The sequence below is a fragment of the Acinonyx jubatus genome, chromosome D1 (genome assembly GCF_027475565.1).
Source record: "Acinonyx jubatus isolate Ajub_Pintada_27869175 chromosome D1, VMU_Ajub_asm_v1.0, whole genome shotgun sequence".
NCBI classification, from domain to species: Eukaryota; Metazoa; Chordata; class Mammalia; order Carnivora; family Felidae; genus Acinonyx; species Acinonyx jubatus.
The window spans coordinates 70135010-70148996 of NC_069390.1; the positions used below are offsets into that span (position 1 = coordinate 70135010).

A 13987-nucleotide genomic window follows, 5' to 3' on the forward strand; every position below is an offset into this window, starting at 1 on the left:
ATCTTCAAGCTCACTGATTCTTTCTTTAGCCGTGTCAACTCCATTGATGAGCACATTAAAAGGCATTCTTCCTTTCTGTTACATTGTTTTTTTTTTCTAGCATTTCCTGTGAATCTTCCTTAGAGTCTTTCCACCTCTTTGCTTCACCATCCATCTGTTCTTGAATGTCCGTTACTTGTCTTGTTACAGCCCTTAATATATTATTCATAACTATTTAAATTCCCTATGTGATAATTCCAATACCTATCTCATATCTCAGTTAGGGTTTACTTTGCTTTCATTGCTTTGTCTCTTCAGGTTGTTATTTTCTTGCCTTTTGGCATGCCGTAATTTTTTATTGAAAGTCAGATATATTTTATTGAGTGATAGGAACTGAGGTAGACAGGCCTTTAATGTAAGGATTTATGTTAATCTGGCAAGGAGTTGGGCTGTGTTTAACTGCAGCTGTAGGTGCTGGAGGCTTTAAATTTCCATAGGTCTTCGTTCTTGTCCTCACTCTTGAGTTTGGGCTTTCCTGTATACTATTCCTCAGATACTGTCTGTCTTGTAGCTCTTTAAGCTGTAATCTCTGTAATGACACTGAAGCTCTGTTGATTCATGGTAAAGTATTAAGGTGGGAGCATAGGTTGTGTTCTAAAATATTGTGATTAAAATCAATCTTTTACTTGGCCAGTGTCTTGGGGCTGTGACCTTCATGAGTGTTTCTCCAATGGTATAGCTTTTCTTGCCCTGTTTCCTGTTTCTTTGGTTACAGCATTCCCAATTTATTCCTTGAAACCCTGGCCAATGTAGCCTATGTTTTATTTCCCCTTAAATGAGACAGAAAAGCTGGAATCCCCTTCCTCTAGCTGGGATAGGCCTTTGGTCATCATTTCTTCTAAATTAAACAGGTTTGTTATGGAGAAGGCTGAGGGCTTATTTCATAATGGTACTTCTCTGCAGTCATCTATGCAGCTTTGGGGTGAGTTTGTCCAGTGATTTAATTCTCTCATGGCCCAAGAAAAGTTGTGGATTTTCCACTTGCCTAGCTTTCTCTTGCTAGACAAGAGGATGGGAGTGCCCAGGGTTTTTACATGTCAGACTTGAAACCAGAAATCTCATGTTACTTTTATACATAAAACATATCCTTTCTTGTTTGTATCCATGATCATCTGTACCTTTTCCTAATTCTAGAAAACTTTCTAGATATAGTTGATATAAATCTTTGGTAGGAAGATAAGGTCTACTGAAAATGGCAGTGTGATTATCTAACCTAAGCATCAGAATTCCAACGTGAGTCATTTTAGACATGGTTTGATGAAATTAACTGAAGATGAGTACCACCGATGAAGAATCTAATCGAGATTAATACCTTCATTTTAAAAGGTTGATAAGGTGGGTGAGCACATTAATGGTTTTATCCATTAAATCTTTTGGTGCTAAGAATTGATGTCCTTGTCCTACCTAGTGAAGAATTTTTATTTCTCGGCAGGAAAAAAAAAAGATTATTTATAAGCTGAACTACAGTAGTAATTTTTCTCAATTAACAAAAGGCACAATTTTTGCCTCAAGCCCTTACCTGGTAGCTCATTGGATATTGGGCTCTTTTGCAATCAAAGTTTAATAGGGATGGGGGAGAGATTAATTGGATCAAAAAGCCTCCTTCTCATTAAAAAAAAAAATAGATTTGCCAGTTGAAAAGCAGGTAAACATTGTGTAAGCGTGTTTAAATATTGTTTAAACATTAAATATTGCTTAATACAAATAAAATACCTTTTAAAATGTTATAATACAATTCTCTTTTTTGTTAAAATATATATGTACATATATGCACATTTTATAAACTAGATACAACAAAATACGAAGCAATTATATGAATTTTTTTCTTCTCTCATTTTTGCCCATTTATGTTTTCTGAATTGGAAATAATGAATAAGTAATGCTTTCATGCAAGGAAAAAACTGCAGAATTTAAAACAAAAAAAAAAGTTGATTCATAAAATTTTAGGTCTTGAATAGAATTTGGGCCTTATTCGTTAAGCCAATTCCAAATTTCTTTAGTTGAGAAGGCACACACAGAAAAGCCAATCTTCCCATATCTTCTTTTTCATTCCTGCCTGTCAGAATCATAACCTTTCTTAAAAAGACCCAGCTCAAATGTACATGGCTTTGGCATTTCTGTTATAGTATGTCTCAGGTCTCTCGCTAATTGTAAAGTTCTTCCAGTATAAAGTTAATAATGAGGAGGAGGGAGAAGAGGAAGAAGGGGATGAGGATGATGATGGTTTCTACTTACCATTTGTTAACAATTAAATGTACATCTTACTTATGTTATACTAATTAATCCATAAATATTATTCCCATTTCACAGATGAAGAAAAGGAAAATCAAACAAATTAAGAAACTTTTACAAATTTCCCTTGTCATAACCCATGGGACTCAATTTTTTATGTAGGCTCTTGCTGCTCCAAACTTTGACGCATAATAAATACTGAATAAACTTATTTAGTAGTTGAGCTATTTAGAGATCATTTCGTATTTGTGGACCAGATTTTCAGTATTTATCAGTGACCTGCTGATCCCTTGGTTAATTCACAATTAAAAGCCAACTTTAACCACAACTAGCATTTGAAGTCCAGATACTCTAAACAAATAGAACTATTTTCCAGTGTGGAAAAAATGAACTGCCATTCTGCATCATTGTTTTCTTCTTTATTTCCATTTTTTTTTCAATTTTTGTTTGTTTGAAGCATTATCACTTTCCTTTTTAGACGCCATCGCCAGGACAATGCACTAACTTTTTATCTCCTGGCACAAGTTTTATAGCTAAGTAACAATAGCTTAGTTATTTAGTACTTCCATATATATTATCACATTGGATAATCCCTTTGGAAATAGGGCAAATATTACTGCTTTCATTTAAGGACGAAGAGGCTAGATCTCCAAGAACTTTAGTGATTTGCTTAGAGATATACAGCTTTTAAAACACAGAGCTAGGCCTTAAGGGGAGCTCTCTGACTTTAGGTCTTGTGTCCTTCCCTCTATTATATAGTCTGATAATACAAAGCCATTCTCTTTGTCACACTTTTAATGATACACTATAAATTCTTCCATAGGTTAAGTTTCTACTTTGTTCTTACTCAATCTTTTTAATCTCTTAATTGTTTATCTTTTGTTCTGTCATAATTTTTAATTGCACACAAGAGACTAACTCTGGTTGATTTAAACAGAAAAAGAATTTGCTAAGAAGATATTGGATAGCTCAGGAAATCATGGAGAAGCAGATTCAGATATGAGTGGGAACAAGGGAAGAGGGGAGTAGCAGCTAAGAGATCTGCTAAAACCATGCTATAGAACACAGGATATTCCTTTCCTGGTACTTCTGGTCTTATAATCCCTAAAAATTAGATGTTGTTATCACAATTGTCTTCCCACTACCAGAATAATTTGTCATTGTCCTTGCTTCTGTATGTCACTATCCTCTGTTTCAAAGTCTTGGATGAATATATGATTGAGTATGAATCATATAGTCATACTCTAGCTTCAGGGGAAGATGGAAAGCCAAGTCCAGGTATTTTTAGTCTTCATTATGGGAGGTAAGCTCTTTCTCACCCCAAGTCTCATTAAGCATACACTTCGCCAAACAGAACAAGATAGTTGAAATAATTCAAAGTCCCCTGCCATGACCAAAAAACAAAAAGCAAAAAACAAACAAACAAAAAAACAAATTTTAGTACTGATTCCAACTTAGTTTTATGTGTTCTTTCTTTAGGCTAACTTTCTTTGAAACAAGAAACATATTTAATTTACAACTCTGATTCAGTTGTCATTCAACCAATAATTACCCTTGTTCTGCAGCATTCTGAAAGGTCTAAACTTGTCATGTAAAGTTCACTTACCTAAGAAATTCCCTTTCCATAGTTACCCTCTCATATTTCTTTCAAGTGAGTGAGCTTCATCAGGGGCTGACAGAATGAACTAGTGCTTCACAAAATATTTTCAAAGCATAAAAAATATATTTGGCATCCTTCCATGTCTTGGAATTTTAAGATATGCCTGGTTATTTTACTTTAAGAATTATAAATATTTCTCTTATAAACATGTTTCTGAGTCTGAATAATCCTTTCCTCTACAGTATTTTTGAACAATGGCTCCGAAGGCACCATCCTCTTCAAGAAGTTTATCCAGAAGCCAATGCACCCATTGGACACAACCGGGAGTCCTACATGGTTCCTTTTATACCTCTATACAGAAATGGTGATTTCTTTATTTCATCCAGAGATCTGGGCTATGACTATAGCAACCTACAAGATTCAGGTAAAGTTTAATTTCTTTCATATGAAATGGTGAATCTTGTGTGACCAATATCTTTTGAGGGACTATATAACCTTTTGTTTTTACAATGCTATCCCCAAAGCCTTTAAATTGGGAAAGCATACTACAAACCTTAATTTATCACTAATTTATTATTACATGAACTAAGTTGCAAGGATCTTTAAATTCACATCTATTCTGCTTAATATAGGGCATTTTGCATATGGCAGCCATGGAAAGAACATTACAATTAAAATCAGAAAGGAAAAAGAGGGTTTAAGACATGACTCTATCAGCTGACTGTAAGGTGACCTTGGAAATATTTCTTCACTCTATGAATCTCGGTTTTTTAACCTGAAATATTGGGGTCAGAATACTTCAAAGAGATATTGTGATAATTAAATGAATATGATGTATTAAAGAGTCCAGTGTGGTGTGACAAAAGATAAATATCTTGTAGTTTTAGGGAAGCATGGACAGCTCTGTTGGTTCAGTGTCTGACTCTTGATTTTGGCTCAGGTCATGATTTCATGGTTGTGGCATCAAGCCCTGTACTGATCTATGCTCAGCTTGGAGCCTGCTTGGGATATTCTCTCTCTCTCTCTCCCTCTCTCTCTCTCCCCCCGACCCCTCTGCCCTTCCCCTGCTTGCACACACTCTTTCTCTCCTTCCAAAATAATAAATAAGTAAATAAATAAATTTTAAAAATTACCAAGAAAACTTGTGGATGTTTTAATTTTAAGCCTAATTAATAACAATAATAATAATAACAACAACAATAAGAGAAAGAAGAAGAAGGAGGATGAGGAGGAAGAAGAGGAGGAGGAAAGTCAGGAGGAGGAAAAAGAAGAAGAAAGAATGATTAAAATGATAATTGCTATGACCATGATTAACCTAATAATATAAAACTCTAAGATGATAATTATATTTGGGCTTTAAATAATCTTCCTGAGTAGAAATATCAATATCTTCCTAATAAATGTGGTACAGGTAACAATGTCTTCCCCCACCCCAGAACCCGCTACATGCAGATCTCGCACATGTGTTACTAATCAATCATACATTAGGGTTAGTATTAGTATCTCTAGTAATAGGTGATCCCACTGATACTGTGAGAGTTTAAATGACTTTCCCAATATCAGACACCAATATGTGGAAGAGGCAGATTTCAATACTGTAAGGCCCTCTCTTCATTTCACTACACTATGCTTCTACTCTAACACAGGAGTATCAACATCCAAAAACAAAACAAATCAAAAAACAATAACATATGGCTTGTGAGTAAGGGGTATTCAATAAGCAGTGATGTTTCATTATATTCATTGATAATTCATAAAAATTATAATTCATAAAAACAAGTAAATTAAACATATTAATGACATTTACCAACTTCCTACCTCTTGTGCTAGATTCTAAGGACATAAAGGACTGACATAGTTCCAAACTTCAAGGAGCTCTAAATTCAATGTGGAAGTCAGGCAATTGTGCAAGAAAGTACAAAACATCAGTCTGTGTTAAGTGCAGCAAAAAAGTCATAAACAAACTCCAACAGAGGAGCACAGAGGAGAAAGCAATGACTTCTGAATAACTCAAGCTATTGAGTTGAATAACTCCCTGAATAACTCAAGGAGAAAGACAAGACCTTGAAGGATGAACAGGGCAGAGAATACTATAAATGAAGATAATAACAAGAAAAATAGAGGTGGAGAATGTACAGTTTATTTACAGAATGCTAAATTCTCCTATTTGAGTAGTATAGGCAATGGAAAATTACCCTGAGGAAAGAAATGAAATCATTTAATAATAGCTAACACATACTGAGTATTTTTTATGTGCCAGAAACTCTTTTAGGTGTGCTGTGTGCATTATTTAAACTTCATAACTAGGCTATGAATTAGGTACTATTATTTCTTTTTTCCTATTCAGATGAGAAAACAGAAGCCTAAAGAATATAAATAACTTGTCCAAGTCCATCTAGCTAGTATGTGGCATAGCAGAACCACAATTTAGGGCTACCAGGAGAACCTATATTTTATCAACATTTACCTGCCCTTTGGGGATCACTAGTTGAACAAATATGGCTTTGATTAACCTGTTTTGATTTATCTGAAAATCACAGGCAATGGAAGGAATACTAAAATGGCTGGCTTTGGAAATCAGTTATTTCAAAACCTTAAGATCACTGAGAATGGGGAATTTTGCAAAGAGCAGAGATGTGGTAAGGGGAGGGCTTTCTGCAAGTCAAAAAAAAAAGTCTCAAGTGACATGTTTTCCCTTCCATCTATAAACACCCCACCATACATAAAGAAAGAACCATATTTGTAATGGCTTTTCAAAGATTCACCACTTAGCATTTTATGATTTCCATTTCCAAAACATGCCATATTCTTTCATGGGCTCATGCTTTTAAACATGCTGTTCTCTCTGGCTAAATTTTGATCCTGTTTATCAATTTGTCAAACTCTCAGATATTAAATCATTTTATGCATATATGTAGTCATGTTTAATCATTCCTTTATTAGAGTTACATGGTAATTATTTATGTATGAATCTTTCCCCACTCCACCTTGACCTTGTACTCTACAAGATTAGAATTGATATCTCTCAAGCTTCTCTAGTTTAAATATCAAATGATATCTGGTTATTGGGGTGAAATCAATGAATCAATTTGAGTACAAGTGATATTGGTCATGAAAGGTAATATCTCTTAACCAATATAAGTAAAGCTTGCTAGAAAAATGTCAGCCCTCTTAATACTCAGGTCATTTTTAGACATGTATTTTTAATATATTTCAAGCCTTTGATCACACTAGGTATTTTCTAGGTGGTGTTTTTGATTTATTTATTCTTTCTACATACATTTAATAACTACTTTGAACAAAGCATGTTCTTACATACGATGGATACAGTGGTAAACAACATAGTCTCTATCTTTATGGAGTCTACATACTAATGGAAGACCTTAAACAATTACTTACCTAATGACTTATTTATTTGGAGATATACCTATGTCTAGGGGTCAATGAAGTGATATTTCAGAAGATATGGGCATGAAAGGGAGAAGTGATTAGTTGAAAAGAGGGGGGTCTTGATTGCAGATTTTGGCCATAGTGCTAAAATAACAGAAGCCATTGATAAATTTTAAACAGATTGTCTTGAGTTTTCTAAAGATTACTGTTACTGCGGTATGTAGGGCATTTTGTAGCAGTTGCAAAGCACATTCAGGGAAGGTGGTGAAGATGCTATTACAAAGTCCAAGAGGTAGGTAGGTTGGCAGAAATCATGAAAGAATTTGATATTATTTTGAATTTATAAAATGTACAGAACTTGGAAAATGATTCCAAGGTGATAATCATGGATTCATATGAATCATAGGAGGTGAGAAAGAAGGAGATGTTAGGGATGCCTTTAAGCTTTCTGGCCTGTGAATATGATGCATGGTGATACTGTCACTGAGACAGTATCAGTAAGAGCGAGGCCAGACATGGTGGGAATCTCATGTCTGCATTTGTTATGCAGTGAAATGGGATGATAGGAGACATCAGGGTAAATATGTCTCTGGGGCAGTTGGTTGGCCTTGAAACTCAGAAGATTCTGGGGGCACCTGGGTGACTCAGTTGGTTAAGTGTCCTACTTCAACTCAGGTCATGATCTCATGGTTCATGGGTTCAGGCCCCGCGTCAGGCTCTTTGCTGGCAGCTGGGAGCCGGAGACTGCTTTGGATTCTGTGTGTCTCTCTCTCTTCCCCTCCCCTGCTCAATGCTCTCTCTCTGTCTCTCAAAGACGAATAAATGAAAGGAAGGAAGGAAGGAAGGAAGGAAGGAAGAAGGAAGGAGAAAGAAAGAAAGAAAAGAGACATTCTGGCCTGCAGATAGTAATAGGATATAAGTTACAGACATCAGCAGGTAAATTATTATCTCTGCTAATCTTCACAATCTTATGTAGTAGTGATTTTTATTTTGTTTTGCAAGTAAATTGAGAACAGAAAGATAAAGTGGCAAATTCTAAGTCATCAAGCAACTAAGTGGCTAATACTGAATCCCAAACTAATTTTCTCCCCCATTATGCCACACTAGACAGGGTCCTCTTTGGTCCCTATATGTCTTGTATATTATGTTCCATCTCATGGTTTCTTCTCTGTAGTCCAAATGGGTACTTTTTACTGAAAAGGCAACAAAATCCATCAGAGGAGAGAAGGGAGGGGGGCTCAAAAAGTCACATTAGGGGATTTAGCTATTTATTATTTATTTCTACTTAAATATTTAAAAAAATAAAGTAGATTTGAGATGTTGTATCTGTTTAGGGTACTTTTCATACAGCTATGGATATATAACATTAATTTTAGAAAAGTTTGGCTTTAAAATCAACAATAGCAACTGCCTGTTTTCTTGTTTATGAATTATTCTATTGCTTCTGTTGTACATTCAAGGAGTTTAAAATTTATTCTTATTTATTGCTAAACTTTAGGCCTACTAAAAAAATTTTAAAAAACTGCTTCATGTAATTTAGTTCAAGAAGTTTATTATTCATCATTCAAGTACTCATGTTTGTAATTACTTAAGTGTTTTCTGCAAAAGGCAGCTGAGGTCTGGCATTTGTCAAACATTTTCTCTTATAATCGAATTTAGTGATGCTTTTAAAAATTGAGCAGCAGGTGATTTTGTTTGCATGCATAACTGATTAAAAGGCGAGAACAAAAAGCTTTGGCAATAAAAGGCTGTGTCCTTAATGCTGTTGGAAAATGCGATCCTGCTTTCTGTATGATACTGCTCTATCGAGAGCTGCCTTATCCCAATATATCCCAAAAGACCTTAACATTTGGTGTTAAAAATGAGAGGAGGAGACACAATGACGGTAACTAGAGTGTCCCATTCTGCAGTTGAGATTTGATAATGGGGCTTCTATCACTCAAAAATGTGTTCAGTAGCCATGCTTGCCTATGTGTATACATCAGTGCATACTGTTCCTTTTTTCCTGGGATGGCTTGCCATCGTGTGCCGTCATGATGGCTTGCATCACATGCAGCATGCATCACATACAGCACATGCATGATAGTCTTCTGGGAGGCCACCCTTGACTCCCCAGACAGATATGAGTTCTTTCCACCATGATTCCATTGTATCTTTTGGTTACTTCCATCATTACAACATCACTCTTGAAATAATTTATTTACTTGCTACTCTCCTCTTCCAGTTATGGTTTCCTTCAGGCCAGGGATTCTACTTGTTTATCTTTTCACTTACAGTGCCAAGACCACCACTTGGCATGTAATGTGTCTCAATGAATATTTGCTGTATGAATGAATGAATGAAAGAATGAATAGAAGAATGAAAGATAAAACAAGACATAATACTTGCCTCTCAAGAACTTATGATTAAGCCTGAAAATACATATAATACATATAAATAATTACAACACATAGACAATGGTGCCAAGTGTCACAAGTGAGCAAAGAAAGAAATAGTCTGAGAATCCAAAAGAGAGCTGACTTGAATCAGTAATCAAAGCAGTTTTGAGAGAGAAAGCTCTTATTAGAAGCTGGTTCAACTGAAATATGGTTGAAATTATTATGGAATAACAACAATCATTAACAGTTATAAATTTCTTTCTATGTGCTGGCATTTTACCAAGGGCTAATTTAGGTAGCCAAAGATAGAACAATTATGATATAAAAAATAATTTAAAGGTGTACTCTTTGGGTTCCAAAGCAAGTAGCTGAGAAAGAAAGTCTGAATTTTAGTTTAGAGCCATTGAGAAATACAAAGAGTGTTTCAAAGAAGTCCATGGGTAGCAGTAAAAATTGAGACCACTTAGAGTGAACTGAAGTAGAGAAATTTTAAGAGAGGCTGAAGAGCAGCACAAAGAAATAGTACTTTAAAATTGTGACTTGAGCTGAGCCTGAAATAGAGGAAATCATATTTATTATGGAATCTCTATGTACCCTGCATTTTGCTAGACATTTTAAACATACTTTATATATTTAAGTGACTACTAGCAATATAAGCCAGGCATTTGGAGTCCCATTTTCTAAATAATTTTAAATATATTGAAAACAGTAACTTTTTGATATTTCTTTTTAATTTTAGCTTTTTTGCTTTCATTGCTTAGATTTAAATGTCAAAGTTCTAAATATTTTATATAATGTATTTGGTAATGTTTATCCTTTGTAAGTTGTTGTCCCTTCCTGATGAAGAGAAACTCTAAATTGCTACACTGTTCAAATTAGGCTTAATGAGTTCTAGGAATTTTAGAGGTAACTTAGTGACAGCTGGCAAAAAGATGGTGTCAAGGACAGAAGGAGAAATGGACAGGGTTTTAATCCTATTAAATAGAAAAGAACACTCCTATTTTAACCATTCTGAACATTCTGAATCATTTTAAATTTTATTTCATGTTGCTACCCATGATTTCCAATATATGTTATTAAATAAACATTCCTTTTCTCATTGGTTTGTGAATCTCATTTTTATTATACATGGAGTTTACATATACATAAACCCTTGGTTTGCGAGCATAATTCATTCTGGAAACACGCTTGTCATCCAAAGCACTTGTATATCAAAGTGCATTTCAAGAACCGTTGGCTCAGTTGTGATCATATGACATTCAGCATCACATACTCATATTGTAAGATATCACTCATTTATCAAGTGAAAATTTATTACAAATGTTTGCTCATCTTGCAGAACACTAGCAGAACAAGTTACTCATAATAGAAGGTTTTACTGTAGTTGCAATTCCAAAATTTCCTAACGTTTCTACTCCATCTTTTATTGTAGTGGACATATAATTAACTTTTTTAAATAATCAGGACTTTCAAAAATGCAAATGGCATAAACTCCATAGGAATGAGATTAGATTAAAAAATAAAGGTATTTTTTGGTTTAAAAAAATCCAAGGAGGGATGAACACTCAAACTCTGGGAAAGGCAGAAATGCAGTTGAGACTGAGGAAGAGCAGGAACCGGGAACTACAAGCCCTAAAAACTCTCTGTCTCTCTGTCCCTTTGTCCCTCTCACTGTCTCTCCCATTCTCTCTCATCTCTATTTCTTGGAGTGCGTTCATCCTGTCTTCTACAGGTTGAGAAGTCAAGCTGTCATCAGTTCCCAAGACACCTGGCAACTGCAGCACAGTAAATTCTGAGAAGTGATTCTGATTGGCCCATCTTGAGTCAGTGGTCTACCATGTACCAATCAACTATGACCAAGGAAAGAGTTTTCAAAGAATGTTATAGTTCCTGCATCAGCGAGGGTGGGAAGGTAGGGATTGAGAGCAGATGCAGGTTCAAAGACCTATGGCTTAAATAAGTTACTTTATTTATAGCTCAAATAGCATTTTTGGTGTGTTGTTGAATATCAGCTCCATAATTCCAGGGTCCGGAGCTCTTCTTTCTTGTTTCCACAAGGCCTAGGGCTTAATCTGGACCACATGGTCCATGATGGCTCATCAACACACTATCTGCATTACCACTAAGCAAAAAGAAAAAAGGAAAAAGGAAAAGATACATTTTTTTCTTTTTAAGGAAAATGCCCCAAAGTTACATATATCGCTTTCGCACAAGACTTGAGTCACATAGACATCATTTGCTTCAAGGTAAGCCCAAGATGCACTCTCTTCTTTGTATACAAAATGAATAGGAATATCTTGGAGTCTTTTATAAATAGTGATAGGTATTTTTAAATCAACCAAAAGGATACAATAAATTATTAACTACAAGGGAAAAATAACATAAGGAAATGTAACCATTCCACTGTGAATATTATTTATATACTAAAACTAACAAAGGGGCGCCTGGGTGGCTCAGTCGGGTAAGCATCCGACTTCAGCTCAGGTCATAATCTCACAGCTTGTGGGTTTAAGCCCCATATTGGGCTCTGTGCTGACAGCTCAGAGCCTGGAGCCTGCTTAGGTTTCCATGTCTTCCTCTCTCTCTATCTGCCCCTCCCCAACTTGCGCTGTCTCTCTCTTTCTCTCTCTCTCTCTCTCTCTGTCTCAAAAATAAACATTAAAAAAATTAAAACTAATGAAAATCCAAGATGTGGATTTCACCCCAAATCATGATGTTATTATGCCAAAAATACTTAGGGAAGAAAAGGGGAGTTGTAAGATAACAAGAATCATTACTTCTATATGAAGAACTCCAGATATAAACTTGATGAATTAAAAGATGGTAATATTTGCCTATTATTTTGAAATATGGAAGCAAATATCAGAATAAAGAACTAAAAATTACAATAGTTGACTTGGTTGTAGGCACTGCATAAATTACAGATCAGTTGATTGATTGTTATCAATCAACTTTAAAACATTCCAGCAAGGTGGTATTATGTTCCTGCCTTCCTGATAAAGAAACAAAGGTTTAGGAGTATTAGGTGTGAGTTTTCTGAGCTCTTATAGCCACTAAGTAGCAGAGCTGGCATTCAAACCTAAGTGTCTGACTCCACAGTACTCTGAAAGGATAATTAATGATAATGATGATGATGATGATGATGTTAATGATGATGCTGATGCTGATGATGACAACAGTAAAAACACTGGGATATGTTTCTGTTTCAGAACGGGACATTTTTCAAGATTACATTAAGCCCTTCTTGGAACAAGCAAGTCGGATCTGGCCATGGCTCATTGGGGCTGCTGTGGTAGGCTCTGTCCTCACAGCTGTGCTGGGAAGGCTCACTAGCCTATTGTGTCATCGCAAAAGAAAGCAGCTCCGTGAAGAAAGACAGCCCCTCCTCATGGAAAAGGAGGATTACCACAGTTTGTTGTATCAGACTCATGTATAAAAAGCTTAGGCAATAGAGTAGGGCCAACAAGGCTGACCTCACTTTAACTCAAATGATGTTCAAGTCCCCAGGGGATGTTCCAAGAGCAGTCCCCGGTATTGGTTTGTGAAGACTGTTACCAGAATTGCCATCTAATACAAAAGGTACCCCTCCTCCAATTCAGGGAGAATACACCTGTGCTTGCCTCACTGCCTTTTGATCATCCCTTTGACAGTTTTCCTCAAACCCATATCTCTAACAAAAGGATGCCATTTGGTAATGAGTAACTGCTACTTGTATCTGAATGAAAGTGCTCTCATAAAAATGTGGGAATAATTTTGATTTTTCCTCCTGATTGTTTAATGAAATGTTTCTTTTTTATTGTCTTCTTTCTTTGATTTTAATAAAATGGTAACAAATTGACATAAACTGACTCCTTTGAGCTTGGGAAGTACATTTTTGTTTTCCTCAGAAAGCATGTTTCCTTTATATTTTACATTCTTGCTCCAAAATGTATTAGGAACTTCAAATAAACAACAACCTTTAGCTCTTTCCTTCCATAGTTCTGAATATGTGTTCGATGATTCACTGAAAATAAAGGCCCCACCCCTACAACAAATATGGCTAAGTTCCTGTCCCAAGATGTACTCGTTAACTATGCTGATCATGGTGATAACCCTATTAAAAGCTTTTTTTTATCTTCTAAGAAGAATTTTATTAGAGAGTATTTAAAATGTTAGGAAACAGTTGAAGTTTGAGAACCATTATGTGAATTGCCTGGCTGCAGTTCTAATAAAATAAGACTTGTTTCTATTGGCTATTAAGACCCTAAATTAGGATATGCAGATAATCCTGCTGCTTGAATTTTTGGGTCTCACTGAATTTCTAAAAATAGTACAGTTGATACTACATTTCTATTATAGCTATGCATAC

At 35.4% G+C, this 13987-nt stretch overlaps 1 protein-coding gene across 1 annotated transcript in view; it reads left to right on the forward strand.

Annotated features, from left to right (window-relative positions):
• The window catches only part of TYR (tyrosinase), a 103332-nt gene extending 89841 nt beyond the window's left edge, over positions 1-13491 (forward strand). Inside the window, exons 4-5 of the mRNA XM_015064084.3 lie at positions 4114-4295; positions 12849-13491. Coding sequence (XP_014919570.1) covers positions 4114-4295; positions 12849-13075 — 409 coding nt within the window. The 3' untranslated portion in view covers positions 13076-13491. The remainder of the gene's footprint in view (positions 1-4113; positions 4296-12848) is intronic.
• Positions 13492-13987: the final 496 nt, after the last annotated feature.